Genomic DNA, 17,088 nt, shown 5'->3' on the forward strand with positions numbered 1-17,088 from the left:
AAGCTTTCACCAGCGCACGCGCACACGTGACGTGCGGGATGTAATTCATAATTGGGCAAACAGCCAGCAGTGGCCTTTTGGAATGTAAATTCGGGAACAATTTGTTGTAGAAATAAATAAGGGGAGAGGTGGAAAGTGTTTGATTACTGCAGGCGTTTGTTTATTTTGTGTGGGGGTGGAAAGGGCCGGGCCCTGGGGCACGTGAACCCTGGGGAGCGTGTGGAGAATGACCTGGGGGGAGTCAGTTCTCTTCCACCCCGTGGTGCTCAGGGATTCAACTTGGGCTGTCAGGCTTGGCAGCAAATGCGTTACCCACTGAGCCACCTCACCAGGCCAGAAAAAAACTCCCATACAATGAAATAGGTGCTGAGTATCAGTTTGGTGCCAGGGTTTATTTAGATCCTCTGTGTGGGTTTGAGCTTCAGCTTCCTCGTGACTAACCCACTGGGTGGTCGTGCGGACTGATGTTCAAGCTTTCAGGACCGCTGATCCACTCAGCTCCAAGCCTCCTTAGAACAATCTCCCTTCCCTGCCCTGATCACACAGATGGAGACCGAGACACCGTGTGTATCTGGGCACACAAAAGCAGGGCAGGGACTGCTCTAGGTTGGGCCGCCTTCCTGGGAGAATGCAGACTTGGGAAACGTTTGACAAGGGGCTGCCACGCTGCCCAAGAGCCTCCCAAGCAAAAGGAAAGAGGCAAATGAAAGTGTTGAAGAGAAGGGATAGAAGGTACAGTTTGTTTCAGGGGTGGAGGAAATATTAAAGTTTTAGATAAGGATGATCGGTGTACAGTTTGGGGAATATACTAAATTCCAGAAAATTATGTTTATAAAGGATTATTTTTTTGCCATCTGAACTACATCTCATTTTTTTTTTTTAATTTTAAAAAGAAAGGGAAACCCAGGTTGGAATGCCCTGATCTCCACAGCCTGCCCCAAACAGCCACACAGTCTCTACCTTATGAGTCGGGTGGGGAGTGCGCACTCCCTTTGAGAGACACACGATTCAAGACAGCGCGTGAACTTGTCCTAAGTTGAGCACTGGTCAACAAGGTATTTTTTGAGTTTCTTTGGCCATATACTTTTCTCTGCCAGCTCCCCAATTGGAAACACAAGGGATTGCGTTCCATGGACTTCATATTGGGGAATGGTGTCCTAGCCCACACAGAGACATATTCCTGGCCTATCTTCAGACATTCATAGGGTAATGGGGAGAGCTCAGGTGATGAGTAAGATGATTTCATCCTGGAGGGAGCTCGTGCCTTCTTTATGTTTGCTACTTCAAGCAAACCATTCCAAAAGCTTGGTACTGACCCAATTCATTAACGGTACAGGTAGGTTACAGAAAGATACTTGAATTAAAAGAGACCATCTTTCATGTCTATTTGAAAGTAAGAAGACTGAGAAACATGACTTAGGACCTAGAGTCCTGTCTTGTTCTTAGTGAAAAGCGCTTACCTTGATGTGAAACTCCAGGTTCTCATCCATGGAATAGATATGATCAAAAATATCATGTGCGATCCTCGGTATGATACCCATCAGTTGAGGATCATGCAGCTTCCCCTGTGAGTGAAAGATACAAACACCGGCAGTCAAAAGAGTGTTGGGAGATACATGGGAGAGGAATGGGAGTCTTCATTTCTCAAATAATGTTGTTTCAGCTGTAAAAATCCAAGTTGATTTTGTGGGTCATGTTTTGCTTGGGTGCTGTACAACAAACAGAAGTTTGTAGAATGATTAGTAGGGAGGGCTTAAAACAGGCATTAGTCCTAGCTACAAAACAGGAAGCACCCACATATAGGTTGTGGGCTCCCTGGGGAATCCACCTGAGTACACAATGTGTTCCCCTTTGTATCCAGCAGAGGGCTGTCCTGGCTGTGCGTGTCGGCCCAGCCCACCCTTGCAAATCTAAAGGCACACAGGCAATGAGAGGGTGAATGGGAGAGGGAATGGGCTTGCTTTAGCTTAACTTGTAATATTTACAAATTGGTCAGAACTACCACGCCCAGGTAAACTAATCCTGAATAAAATCACCGTGAGAAAAGAAAGGATAATTAATCATTGTTCAAAAATTTCTAAAATCTTCACTCTCAAAGTATCTTCTTCAGGATTATTTTTCGAGCCAGCCAAGAAAATTCATTCCATCGATTTCTTTTTGAAATCTATAATTCTCAGCCTGAATTAGTTTTTTTTTAACCACTTTTATTCATTTTACCTTGCAGGTAGAAGGATAGAGGGATAAATACTCTCTTTGAACATTATTAAATCCACTTTTAATGTCCAAAATTTCTTTTTCCACCTATGACGACTCTTAAAAGATGCCACGATGGCTGGGGATGTGGGGAGCCCTGGGACCACTCCCTATTAGCAGGAGTGCGGAGAGGGAGTGGGAGAGACAATAGCCTGCAATTCCTACCAAAGGGATCCTGAAGGGTTTAAAGCCATGGTTTTGGTGTGACCTTACGGAACACAGCACCACAGAATCTTCTCTTGAATACTCAAGTCCTCTCCCACATGTCCATGGACACAATCTACCTGTCCATGGACACAGCCTGCAGCGACTGAACACCTGAAGAAGTTTTTGAGACTCTTTGGAAGTTATAAACCTCTAGGAACAACACAAAACCAGTTTTCTCCTCAGTCCTGGGGGTTGCTCAACAACCTTTACCAAATAGACCCAGATACCTGGGGCAGAGCTGCCCAGTGCTGAGAGGCCAACTTATGAAGCCCCTTTTCCTTCCAGTCTTCATCGTACAACGCCCTCATCAGGGTCTTCTAAATCAACATTTGAGTTTGCAAAAGCAAGAGCGCCCACGAGGTAAGAGGCATTAAAGGCTTGGTGTCATAATTTCTTGGCACATCATCTGCTGACTTTCTACTCTATTAAAAAGCAATGTGGGTACAGAATTCAGACCTGCTGGGCTACTCTCCTCTCTGGCTATCCTGGCATGCTGCCCTCGACTATCAAGAACAATAAGTCAGATGATGTATTTACATTGTGTTTTAGTTTGGTTCTAGACACACTAAAAATAGAATTGGCCTAACACTCAGGAGACTTGGCAAAGTACTTGCTGCTTAAAATTAGTGCAGAGTTTAAGTTCAATAGAATCCATAAAGTGTTCCCGTCATGAGGACTAAGCAAACATTAGCGCTCTAATACGCAGCTCCCAACAGGCTCTCTCTAAGCTGGGGTGGGGCTCGGTGACCTCAGCAGTCCTAGAACAGTGTTCTACTCCAGGCTAGTACAGCATGTTATTGTAGGAAAACAGCACCACAGAACTGAGACTCGGGCTTTCAAAATCTTGACCACGTTTAAATCACGTAGTCCATCACAAGCACAAACCAAACATACCATGGCCATGGTCTCGACACTGCAGAGACTATTAGCAAAAGATTCCTATGATAAAAAGACAGATTTTCTTCCCGTTAAGGTTCACTGCCCCATTCAGTCAATCAAAAGTCTTTTCTACTCAAACCTCCAGGGCTCTTGAATAATCCATGATAACCCTCTAGCTTCTTTTTAGTGCTCCACCAACCAGAGAAGAGAAATTGGTAATCTAAAAGTCATTTATAATTGACGCAAATGTGTTTTCCTAGGTCGTTCTCTCCCAACAGACCATCTTTTATTGATTCCTGACTTAAAATTAGCCTCCCTCCCAGGGCAGGGAGAGTGTGTGTATGATATTAATATTATATGGCGAGTTGAGACTGTGCTTGTGGAATACATGTGTGATATATGGGAATGCGTGATGTACACAAGATATGTGTCTATTTGTTATGTGGCAGTGTGAAGAGAGATTTATAACGTGTGTGTGGAGATGGCTCAGTGGTTAAGAGCACTGCCTGTTCCTCCAAAGGTTCTGAGTTCAATTCCCAGCAACCACATGGCAGCTCACAACTGTCTGGAATGAGGTCTGGTGCCCTTTTAAGAAAGAGACCTGGTCAGTTGTCCTCATCAATTTAGACCATGAAACCCAATATATACAAGTTCAACAGAACCGCCATATACGGGCTGCCCATGCGTGCTTCAACATTGTCAGGGTATAAATTTCGTTCATTCATGTATATATATGGGAGGTATAATGTATATGTTTGTGATGCATATATGTGAAGGATATCTGTATGGTATATGTTTTCTGTGTGGCAAATATGGAATGTGTGTGTAGCGTATGTATATATGTATGTATATATGGAGTGCCAGTGCATAAGTGTGTTGTGTCTGTGTTTATATTATATGTGTGTGGAAGATGTGTGTGCTGCATGTAGAATGCCCGTGTGTGACATATATGGAAAGAGTATGCATAATATATATGGAGTGTCTGAGTCTGTGTCTGTGTGTATATAAAGAGCTTACTGTTTCCAAGTTAACTGCTTCCAGATGAAACATACATGCATAGACACAACGCGGTCATCGGGCTATAAACAGAGGTGAATTCGGTGAGCGTGAAGGCCCTTACAGCTGAGGTACAAGAGATGGCTTCCCTGGGAGATGTATGGGATGTATGGGATGTATAGATGTGTGGGATGATTGAAATCTGGGCTGGCAGCAGCAAAACCAGGAACTGAGAACAAGCAAGCCCTGTCACAGACAGCCAAAGTGTAGTCTGGCTCAGGGAAAAGGGAGGCACGGTACAAAGAAGTGAGCTCCTCTCTGTAGCTCCTCCAAGAGAGCAAACGGGATGAGCACTTTATAGCTGTGTTCTGCATGACGCTCTTCAGACACTTTTCCAGCTGAATGTAGCCTTCCAGGAACAGGTACAGAGGGGGAAAAAGACACAGCCTGCTGGCCACTCAACAAGCCTCCCTTTGTCCTCTGCCAGCAGCCTCGCTGGCTCCCACCGTTTCCTCAAACACTGTAGATGAGAAGCAAGCGGCCTGCCATGTGTGAGCACTGCGCACTCTTGATTTCGTTAGGAATCATTGGGCTGCTTTACAAGGTGGCCGGAAAGACTACAGGATGCCTCTAGCCTCCAGATGTCCCTCTGAACAGAAGGAAAACCGCAAGGTGACCCCAGTCATCTCCCAGGCGCTCTCAAGAGGGCCACTGAGGGCATCACCACGAACCACCACGTGACAGCCCGCCTAGCATCAGACGAAGTCCAAGAAATGACAGATCCCACCCCCTGCCTGTCTGTAGCCAGCACTCAACACTCTCTCTAGGAACCTGCATATCCTCCTGACAAACCCATGGTTCTTGTGTGACGGGGTCTACCATCCTCAGGACTAGTCTTGGCCAGTGGGTTCTATTTTTACCTGAAAATCCCCCTTAAATGCAGCATCATGAGAAGCTAATCTTTCCAATTTTATGGAGGATTGTGTGTTGGTCTCTTTAACAGAAGATAAAGGCAACACCACTGGATGCCAGACCCAAAATAGGAGGATTAAGAAAAAATGAAAAACTGCTTCAAAATGTGACAGTCAGTTCCCTCAGGGAACTAACATCCCTCCTGAATGCCTCTGAAAGATCACTGTGTGCAATTTCTGAGTCTATGAACTCCTCCTTTTAGGAGACACAAACCCTGCCAAGCATTTCTTCTTTAAGTGCATTCCAGGGTCCTGAATTTCTGTTTCCTACAGTCTATGACTGCAGCTTGCAGAGATCTCTTTCCTCTGGTCTCCGCTTAGCAGACCCCGTACCTTTCCCAGTCTGCCAGCACCTACAGAAGAACAGGGTCCAGTGCGGGGAGGAGGGGTGCTGGGTGACGGGGAAGAGATTCAGCCAGCTCCTCCCAGCTGCAGGAGGACCTCACAGCAAAGAAGTAACTCAGGACAACTGACAAATACGCAGAGGTGACAGAACTTGGAGAACTCAAATGACAGTGTAGAATCCGGTTCCCGTCAGGTCCCCCAGGAGTGTGCTTAAGACAGACGAGTTGAATTTACACTGCAAAGGTACCAAAGGCCCCAGAGAATCTCATTTTACAAAGTGTTCCCTCGCCAGCACTGAAGGACAGGCACACCCCCTCCCCAGCACCTACACCCAGTCACTGTCTTCCAGAGTCGCCCTTTGCAGGACAGTCTCTCTTAATGTTTACAGTTTTTAAGTTTCTGACATTTAGCAAATACTTTATATTTCTCAATGATAAATTAATCCCAGAGCTTAGAATTCTCTCTAGTAAGCATTCCTTAATAGCCTGAAGATTTAAAATAGTAAAGGGTTTTTCTCGCATGTTACACACAGCTTACTAATTTTCCAAAAAAACTAAAAATTAAAAGATTCCCTTTGAGAACATGCTCTCTCCTTCTTCCACTCCATTAGCCCCATCCTCCATCTTCAAAAAAGGCGGGGCTGGGAACCATAAGCCACTAAATTTTGCCAGCGCCTGCAAGGTCAAGGGCCTGGGGGCCCTTAAAAGAGGCAAACTGGAGAGAGGAGAAACTAAGCCCAGGTCTTCTGGAATGTACTGCTGGGGGGTGTGAGGTGCGGAGACACCTAGCTAACATAGCCCATGTTTGGGGCAACAGTCCTGATGGAAAAGAGGCGGCAAATGAACCTCATGCTTTTTTAATCTGCACGGTTTCCAGGCCATTTTGTCTTCTGCAAAACGGGCAAAAGAAAGTCAACACAACAGAAACAAGATTCCCCCAGCACCCCTCCCTACACTCGACTCAGCACCCAGAACATCCAAGCTCTGAAGCCTGTAGCCTCGTGCCTTTGAAATCTCCTCTTCAATAGGAATGATTCATGAGCTGAACCTATTCTGCAACAGCCACCTGACTGCTGCTCCCAGGAGGGAGTCAGAAAGGAAAAAAACCTTAGCTTGAAGGATAAAAGATTCATCCTGCCCTGCTATTGTAAGCTGAATTCCCCAAATGTGCTCGGTGCTATGTCATAGAATAACCATCCTCGCCTCTCCTCGCCATCAGGGGGGCTTAGCCTTTGGATAGATTAGCCAGCACCAAAGGCCTTCAGGAATCCCAAGCAAAAACCAGCAAAAACCACAAAGGAGGCAATAAAGGGTCCCCGTTTGGGAGAGAGCCTGAAGCCAGCAAGCTACACAGTCAAATCATGAGCAGTGCTTGCACAGGCCTGGGGTGCACCTTTCAGAAGGAGGTACACACCAGCTCACATCAGAAGGTACAAACCAGTTCACATTCACTCTGGATGTGGGCAAAGTTTCTCTGTGTAACAACCCTGGCTATCCTGGAACTCGCCTTGTAGACCAGGCTGGCCTTGAACTCACAGAGACCCACCTGCCTCTCCCTCCCGAGTACTGAGATTAAAGGCGTGTGCCACCATCCGCCCTGGATACTCAGTGCTGCTTTAAAACTCCCCAACCTACTCATCTCTGCTGTCACACGCATCTCCAGCTTTGCCGAAAGCACCGGCGGCCCCTCAGGTACTGACAGGGCAAACTTACCTCCATGGTATGGGTTTTTCCTGATGAAGTCTGCCCGTATGCAAAAATTGTCCCATTGTAACCCTCCAGGACATCTGCGAACATAAAATAGATTCAAATGAATTCGTTACTTTGATCCTACACCAGTATTGGTTGCGTGAGTCAGTTGAGTTTCCAAATGGCCCGTCTCATTCTTACACAGTATGTGCCAACTGCATGTGCTTTTTAAGTACGATTGTGAAATAAGAACAGAAATGAGTCTGTTGTCCCACAGATAACAAGAAAGGGACTCGCATTTCTACAGATTGTCTGACTGAAGGGGTAGAGCCACTTGAAGCTTTCGTCTATATGTCGGTCTTGTGAGATCATTGAGGAGAAAAAGCAAGCAGGCTTTCGGCTTCTGGAGAGTAGAAAAGACCATCTTGTCTGAAGGTTTGGTCTGGGGCAGCTCAAATCTGGATCCTTGGAGTCGCTTCCCATGATGATCCCACTGGAGCCCCATCCACACAGACCAGAGCCAGAGAAAGGAGAGACACCAACCACACTGCCAACGGAACCCCACAGACAAGCCAATCAGCCTGGAAACCAGCAGGCCTGATTTAGAGCCTGTGTTCCCACTGTCTTGCTAGCAGGACGGCCTGGGCCCACCGACATCAGGAATTCCTCTTAATCACACAATGAGCACACTGTGAAAGCCCACAAGCATGGCAGGCCGGCTTCCGTTTCACGCAGGGCTGAGAGGAGGCGAGCAGGTGGGGGCTGCTTCGTGTTGCAGAGCTGAAGATCATCTGAGGGAATTCTCTCCAAGCAGCAGAGGTGATTAAAACATATTCCCTCCTGCCTTCCCCTCATCTATACAGCCCTCGTGGAACGGAAAACAATGCATAATTAATATCCTTGACCCACCATTCTGCACCAAGGGAGCAATTCTTAGTGTAGCTGACGGTGAGGGCGAGGAGGGGTGCTCTGCACAGAGGATGCTAGTGTGGTTGATGGTGAGGGTGAGGAGGGGTGTCCCGTACAAAGGATGCTAGTGTGGTTGATGGTGAGGGCGAGGAGGGGTGCCCTATATACAGGATGCTACTTGGGACCATGTGAGAAAGGTGTGCCAGCCCGTCAACTCTACCTCTTTTAGAGATGGATGGTCCCCTCTCTAAATTTTATTATGTTTGCTTTATTTGTTTTTGCTTGTTTGTTTTGGTTGCTAGGTTTTTTTTTTCTTAAAGCACACATATTTTACTAATCTGAGATTGTTAGTCTATATAATTTAGGATGAGAGAAGAAAGGATTTTCCTTCAGGGAGTTAAAAACAGGAAACAAAAAATAAGATTAAAAAGAAAATCCTAGCAGCCTTTAAGAGTTTCCATCACTGGGTGAGGTAGCCGAGGCAGCACTGGAGAGATCACCTGAGGGGGGTGATGAAGAGGGAAAGCGGGCGGGCTGATGAATCCAGCTACCACCCAGGCCCAGAACTAGGACTACAAGGCAGCCCACCTCAGCACCCACCTCATCTGTGAAATCATCTATGAACTGTGGGAGCACGTGAAGGGGCCGAACCTACAGATCCAAAGCTACAGGATCTCTACGACCCAGTGCAACAATAGGATGGATATCCAAGAGGCGTCCCAGAGAGGGGGGAGCAAGGGGGTAGCAGAAGCCAGAGGCCTCGAACCAGACTCGTGGCAACGAACACTTCCAAGTGAAGATATATGAACTAAAGGACAGATATACTGTGTGACTCACTGGGCAACATTATAACTTCTATGCCAATTTTTTTATATTTGCTTTTTTGTTCATTTGTTTTGCTTTGTTTTGGAGGGGTGTTTGGTTTTGATTTTACTCTTAAATTTTGTGTTGTGGGGAAGGTGGCAAGGGCAGAGCGTGGAATCCAGGGTCTGGGAAGATGACCAGGATCGGGGCTGCATGATACAAAATCCTCAAAGAATCAATCAAACGCTTTAAAAAAAAAAAAAAAAGAGTTTGCATCAAGCTGGGGGTGGGGAATGCTCACTCACATCAGTCTTCAGGAAATGGTTTGTGAGAGTGGTTTCCTTGGTAACAACAGGAAGCCAAAAAAAAAAAAAAAAACACTGAAGAAGCCAGAGTTAGGGTTGGAGCTTTAAGCTTCAGTTTCCATGAAAATGTCAACTCTCAGAGAAAAGATTCCTCGGGGCTGGAGACAGCACCAGGGCAGGGTGCCTCTATACTACCACAAATGTCCTTTGAGGGACCCGAAGAAAGGGGCTCCACCCTTCAGCTGGGCTTTTAAAATTCAACACTCATAACACAAACAACCGCAGGCAAGTGGAATGCCACGCACTGACGCGCTCCCAACAGAAAACCTTCCTTTATTAGAATTACACACCTCTCCTCACACTGATGGGCCTGGGCCTTTCTTACTTTACCTCCTGTGTACGCAGGGCTCCCAATTCCACCGGGCTCCCGACCTAGCTCCTGTCCTCACATGTGGCACCCCACTCTCTGCAGTAATAAAATGCAATGGATCTGAGCAACTGGTCACACCCTAAAGAATACTGGCTTCAGAGCCTAAATCCAGCCCACAGCTCCTCCTCTGACAAGAGAGAAGGAAGCTGGCATCTCCATGAGGCACCTGGACCACCCTCACCAAGCGTAATACACAATTTTACCAACTAGATAGTTTCTTTTTATTCCCTGTTCTCCTGAGGTTACGGTCAGGGTCCTATGTCCAAAAGGACAGCATCAAGTCTCGGACAGATTGGTAGAGTACTTCTCTAGTGTTCCGCAATTGAGGAGTGACGGCACAGACCTGTCACCCCAGTTCTGATGAAATGGAAGCGAAAGGATCAGATCTTCAAGGTCACCCTTAGCTCCATGAGGGCTTGAGGACAGCCTGAGCTATCACAGAGACTGAAGAGGCAACAATCACAGAGGCCCAGGCCTCTGCATTCTTGCTGTGGTTGTGTAGCTAAGGGTGTTTGTGGGTCTCCTAACAGTGGGAGTGGGAGGTGTCTCTGACTCTTTCCCCTGCTCTCGGGACCCTTTTCCTCCTACTGGGTTGCCTTGTCCAGCCTTGCTATGAGGGCTTGTGCCTAGTCCTATTGTAACTGGTTATGCTGTATTCAGGTGATATCCCTGGAGGCCTGCTTTTTCTGAAGGGAAATCGAGGAGGAGTGGATCAAGGTGGGAGGGGAGGGCGAGATGGGGGAAGGGAGGTCTGGGAGGAGGGCAGGGAGGGGAGGCTGCAGTCTGAACATGTATGAGAGAAGAATAAATAAAAGGAGAAAAGGGGAAAAAGAGGAGCATCTATATATTATATACATAAGAATATATATATATCCCTTTTTTTAAAAAAATCATCTTTTGTAATGGAGTTATATTAAGGCCCATGACTTTATTAATAAGAATGTGACAGAAGCAGAGGGAAAAAGGAACATGCCCGAATAGCCCTGGTCGAGGTGCTGAGAGGCACGTAAGACTGTACTCAGAGAAAATCCATTCTCTTTACTATGTCAACACTGAGCATAACTACCTTCTTATTTTTTAAATAGAGAACATATAAACCCACCAAAACAAACTCTGATTGGCCTTTAAAGTACCGGGAATCATCTTACAGCTAATGCGCTCTTGGAGAGAATCTCCCGGAACAGAATTGAGTGCAGCTGATGTTGCCCTCTATCGACTCAATTCTGAATTCAAAGATAATTTTAAAAGATAGGGTCCTTTAAACCTAGGGCTGTCTCAGGTTTGAGAGGATGTGTTTGTTTATTCAATCTGTGTTTTACGTTTAGTGGAGGGTACAGGCAAGAGAAAGGCATGGGTGAACAAGGCAATTTGGGTCTGGAAGAAGTGCCAGCCCAGAATCTGCTGAGGGAAGACTCCAACCCTGGCTTGTGCTGGGCTCTCTGCAGAACCGCATGCCACCTCCACGGCCACATGGTAACTCCCAACCAAAAGGCCCACAAAGAGATATTTCCATCGCAGTAAAAGGCAGGCAGTTCCAGGGCCTGAGAAACACACTTGTCTTAGCTTCTGTTGAGCAGAATGGCTATTTCCAAACCCTGACAGTGCTCTTCCAGACAGAACCTTCCTTTGTGATGGTGTCTGGCATAGTATGATCTCAGCTCACGCCATGGAGCCCCACACCTCACAGACCAGCGTGTGTCCATCCAACAACCAGGCAAACCGAGAAGCTTCTGCTGCAGGTGACCAGGGCCATCTTATTTCACAAAGAGAGGACCGCTATACAGAAACACTGGCAAGCCCCAGCTGCAGATGTTAGAAGCCCAAGCATGCATCCTCGGTTCTGCTCATGTCTGAGCAGGGATAGCTGGGGCAGACAGAGTCCTTTGTTAAGTAAGAACCTGGGGACAGCTCATCACACTGACACATCAGTGTTCCCTAAGAGGCTCTGCCTAGCCTGCTAGCCACCCAGGTGAAATGGAGGTGTTCCAGGGGCACTACAGTTTCTGGCCACAGCTGAAGGTGGCCTGGTTTGGGATTCTAAGACTCTTATCAGCCAACCAAACAACTCAAGCTGTCCGTGACTATAGAGTGACAATCATACACTAGTGACCACAAGAGACACCTTCGTTGCAATAAATGGCAGACAGTCCTGGGCCTGAGAAACACATTTGCTTTAGTCTCTGTGGAGGGGAATGGCCATTTCCACTCCCTGGTGACGCTCTGTCTGAAGGACATCATTCCAAAGCAAAGGCGCACTGCATTTTGGAATGGAAACGCACCCTAGGGCTGGCCAGCACAAGGCTGTGGGACCACAATGGCTATTCTTTCTCCTCTATTGTCCTCCCACACCCGTTCCTATCCCTGTCATTTTGGACTGTTGGTTAATAAGTCCATATGGCCTGATTGAAAAGGAACAACTCATAAAACAATTACTTGACGCTGGTGTGTGTTTAAATGCACATTGTGGACCCATCAGAAAGGAACTCAAAGCACAGTCAGTCGCAAACCGAGACCCACGTGTTCTTCTAGCTTTGGCCAAAGTGCTTCAATCTCTGAGCATCAAATTCCATTCTAATATGGTAGGAATAGTAATGTTCACATTTCATAAACTTAAGCTTTCAGATGCAACATGGAAGGTGATTAAGAACCAACAATACAGAGCTAAGCAATTCTTTAGGAGTCATATAGAATAATGAAATAGATCTGAGTATATCTTCCTAAGGTTAAAGCTTTCCAGTCTGCCCTCACTGCCCACAGGATAAAGTCCAGCATGTCCACCAGAAGATCTGGACTGGTTTTTGCAACCTCACTTCCCATCACGTACTTAACATCTTAAGCCACGCCCTCTGAACTACCCAAACGCGCCACACCGATTGTATCTTTATGCTCTTGCAGTTCGCTCTGCTACTACAGCTCCACTATAGCCTACAGTCCTCAGGGCCCAGCATTTCCAAGAAGGTTTCTTTAAGTCTCCACACTCAGCAAAATCAGCACAGAGTGGCACTCCTCTGTGTTGTCCAAGCATTGTGCACACACCACCATAACCTACATAATGCTTGTATAATGTGCAAGAAGATGATGCATGCATTTGCCTCTTCCTCTATACTGACAGCTCTTAGCAGACAGTCTTATGTTCCAGTGACCCCAGGCCCTGGCAGTGCTTATCACATAGTAAGCACTTAATGTTACCTGTATAAATAAATAACGATAGTTTAAAGAAATCAAAACTGGAAAATGAAAAACCACCTTCTCTAGCATTTGGACAGTCCATATTTAGTTTATTTGGAAGGCAAGTGCCCAGAGCAGCTTCTGCTGGCCTAGGATACAGTTGGCAGGACCTCAACAATAATATCCAGTAATTACGGCGTTTAATGCCTACACACCTGCAGCCTTATTGACAGCGATGATAGTCACCAACCTTACAAAGTCTTCCCACAGAAATGGAGAGATCCAAATGCCAACGTGCCTTTCAGTCAGCACTTTGAAAACCACACCAAACATGGGAGCATGGGAAATGCCAGGGCTCTGCCATTGCACAAAGGTCCTCAAAGTCATTCAGAATGTAGACAGACTAAGAGGTGACCAGTCCATGACAGCATCATAAATCAGGAGACTATGATGATCTTCAGAATCATTTGATTCACATCTCAGGCTCTAGAGAAGATGTATGCTGTCCCAACCCTAACTTAGGTAGGGCTCTTAAGACAAGACATAACCCAGCTATGCTCTGTTATCTACTCCAAGAAGGTCTTGCTAGTATATTCACGCTTTACCTCGATGCCACAGGAAGGAAAATCACTTCCTTTCACCATAGTCTGGGTGGTTACTTTTAAAAGTTCATTTAGGTCTCTGCAGAGCCCAGGAAGACAGAAACAGCCCAAGAAAAGGAGTCGTGAATTGCTCTTAAGTGGAAGAGAGGATGGAAGAACACATGAGGGCAGAGGATCCAGGGATTTACGGTTTTAAATAGAGATGGAGATAGGAAATGAAGTGAGAGAAGCTGGGCAAGATGAACTAACCAAAAGTAAGGATATGCAAAGAATCTCTATGGAAACCAACTACTTTTTAAGTATTTTTTTTGTTTAAAAAAATTAAACACACACACACACATGCACACACGCGCACACACAGAGTCTGAACACAGAGACCTCGCATTAGTTGACAGTGATCCCTCTAGAGGATGTGAGTTATTAAAGGAAATCTCAGTACCAAGAATGGGATATCTCACTGCAAGGTTTTGGTCAGGGAGGCCCAAGAGGCCCCTGAAACAATACAGTTTTGACATTGCTCTTGGTTATGCAACACAACTAGACGATAAGACCTTATTGCTGAAAACACCAGCGCATCGGTTGAACAACATAGAGAAATCATCTGGAACTGACCTGGAAGCTTCCTCCCTACTGGCTGGCTTAATAGTACCAGAAGGTGCTCTGCCGGCCACCAGGGTATGCCTGCAGCCAACCTCCATGCAACAATACCAATCTGCCAGGCAGGCTCACCCCCTGGTGCAATAGTGGCACCAAGATTATAAAAGCAACCAACTGGTTTGGGCTTGGATTTGAGGCCTACTGCACAGGAAGGAATTTAGGCCTGATACTTTAAACCTGGCTTTGCTCATAGCTCAGGAGGTCACAGGTCCTAACATACTATTGTTGTTCTGCTCAACGGTCATACAGTCAAACTGCCTCATAAATATCTATGCCCAGACCCATCGATGGCGCTGACCCTCAGTCCTGGCTTCTCTCTGCAGCAGTCACAGCTAAAGTAGAGATGCATAGCTGATTAAAGTACTGAGAATAAGTGTTTCTGCTAGGAAGTGCTCAGCCTTCAATACATATCTAAGCCCCACAGCCCCTAGGGCTCAGAAAACATCGTGGAGGGGCAGAAAAGGGGGTGACACGCTGTCTTTAGAACATGTCATGGCCATCACACCCTTAAACGCACTGAAGTTAGAAAATGAGTCAACATTCCAACAAGCATCACCAACTGGACTCAATGTCCAGAGAAACGGGGGTGGGAGAAAGGACAGGAAGTAGTGAGGGAGACATGTTGGAGGTACGTGGGGTAGATGGGAGGAAGAGATGAGTTAGGGATTCCCGGGACACTGGGAGGGAGGAGTCGAGGTGAAGGTTCCTCGGGAGAGTAGAAGCAAGGAGTTAGGGGTCCAAATAATCACGATGTATTTTTTTTAAAAAAAAATGCTATTTACTATTTTATTGAAACTAGGGGTTTTTTTGGGGGGTTTTTTTTGTTGTTTTTTTTTTTGTTGTTGTTGTTGTTTTTTAGTTTTTCGAGACAGGGTTTCTCTGTGGTTTTGGAGCCTGTTCTGGAACTAGCTCTTGTAGACCAGGCTGGTCTCGAACTCATAGAGATCCTCCTGCCTCTGCCTCCCAAGTGCTGGGATTAAAGGCGTGCGCCACCACCGCCCGGCTCACGATGTATTTTTACACATATGAAAACAATAGGTTAAAGATAGTCTATTTTTTAAAGGTTTAACAAATGTGCAATCAGGCCTTTGTCTGCCTAACAATTTCTTTACAAGGGAGAATAAGGTATTCTTCATTGTTACCAAATAAGTATGCCCACATTAGGGCCACAGTGCCTATGCTGGGCCCCCTTCTTCTAAATGGTTTCTTCGTAGATCACCGTCTATATAGTCAGTTACCGAGGGTTAGGCCCTATCTTCACAGAGACCGTTTCTTTTCAATTTAGCTTTTAGCGGATACAAAAAAAAAACAAAAAAACACAAAAAGCATACACATTAATGGGGATGAGACTGTCTATTTCTGACATCTTAGACTAAGAAAAAATCCAAACATCGAAAGAACACACACTAGTGCATAAAAACCCAAAGATGATTACCACTGCTTGTTAATCACAGGGTTGGTTCCTTCTTTTCTAATGGAGTGCATCCATTTCTAATGACGTTGGCACAGAGGTAGCTGGATGTATTTAAACGGCCTTCATGCTTAGCACAGCATGTGGTAAATGCTATTTGCTTCCGATAATGAAATTAGGGGGAGAAAGGGATGGAAATTCTGGCACGTGTGATTAATCTCACTATAATAATAATAAAAAAAAACTATGCGCAGCTCAATCACGGGGGTGGGGGTGGGGGAGGCGGGCCTGAGTAGGAGCCAGCCAAGGAAGACATACCTCAAAACCAGAGAGAACACTCAGAGAGAGGCAAAGGAGGAAAGGGACAAGAACTAGCGGTGCGGGTAGGCCAGGACCGTTCATTCAAACCAGCTCAAATCTGGCATACTTTCTCTTGTCGGTTGTCTAAAATAACCTCACTGAGAAAACCTTCAAAATTAATTGATGTCTGCAACAAGAATGTGAATAAGCATCCATCTCAGCAAGGAACATTGCATGCTGACGTGGAGTCTCCCACGCAGGTGTCTGGGGTCAGAATTAATCTAACAGATGTACCAGGACTGAATTTCATGAATTTCAAATAGGTTAGTCAGCTCAGCTCCTGAAAACAACTGATCTAAAGCAGGAAAAAAAAAAAACAAAAAACAAAACACTTCGGTCTTTTAAATCCATGGCCGCCTATGTGGGTGGCGTTATCAGGACCTCTGAGCACAGAACTGCTGTGGCATTCCGATCTGAAGGCGAGGGAGCAGGCGATGCATGTCCCTCAGCTCTGTCCAGATGGCAGGCCCCGCCACAGCATGCTCCAACCTGCTCCTGCTTTGAAAGGGCAAGAGAGAGCAACGTGAAAATTGCTTCATTGCCCTGCTGCTATTTTGACACAAATCCTCCAGGGCCAAGGCCAGTCACAGCAGAAAGGGACTGATCTCTGAAACACACAGGCAAGCCTGAGGCTACCTGTTTGGAGGAGCAAATGTTGGGGATGCGGTAGGATGGATGAAAGTGGGTTAGGCGACGTTGAGATTAAGGCATGCTGTATCGCACGAGTACCTCCACGGCCACCTCCATAAGGGGACTTCGTGGCGCTGTAGAATATCCTTTGATGGCAAGAGCAGCCTTGCACCTGTAAGACTCTATTCGCACAGTTATTATAAAAGAAACAGCTAACGATGTACAACTACAGCCCTGGGCCACACACTTCTTCCTTCAAAAGCCAGGGGAGCACCGTACCTGTGGTCTCTTTAGATCAAGACAGGAATGCTTCAATCACAGCTTACCTTGCCTCTTCCGCTCTTAGAGAACAGAATAGCCCCACTGACGAGGAGGCAAAAGAAACGAGGGAAAACAAACACTGAGGCCGAGTAATGTGACGGCCATCACAGCGCCAAGGCAGCCATTTAGGGTTTGCAATTAACAGGCCCCTT

At 46.2% G+C, this 17,088-nt stretch overlaps 1 protein-coding gene across 1 annotated transcript in view; it reads right to left on the reverse strand.

Annotated features, from left to right (window-relative positions):
* Kif5c (kinesin family member 5C) overlaps nucleotides 1–17,088 on the reverse strand; it is a 153,300-nt gene that overhangs the window by 86,989 nt on the left and 49,223 nt on the right. Inside the window, exons 3-4 of the mRNA XM_075985267.1 lie at nucleotides 7,364–7,437; nucleotides 1,461–1,565 (exon numbers count right to left, since the gene is read on the reverse strand). Coding sequence (XP_075841382.1) covers nucleotides 1,461–1,565; nucleotides 7,364–7,437 — 179 coding nt within the window. The remainder of the gene's footprint in view (nucleotides 1–1,460; nucleotides 1,566–7,363; nucleotides 7,438–17,088) is intronic.

Source organism: Microtus pennsylvanicus, chromosome 9 (genome assembly GCF_037038515.1).
Source record: "Microtus pennsylvanicus isolate mMicPen1 chromosome 9, mMicPen1.hap1, whole genome shotgun sequence".
In the NCBI taxonomy this organism is placed as follows: domain Eukaryota; kingdom Metazoa; phylum Chordata; class Mammalia; order Rodentia; family Cricetidae; genus Microtus; species Microtus pennsylvanicus.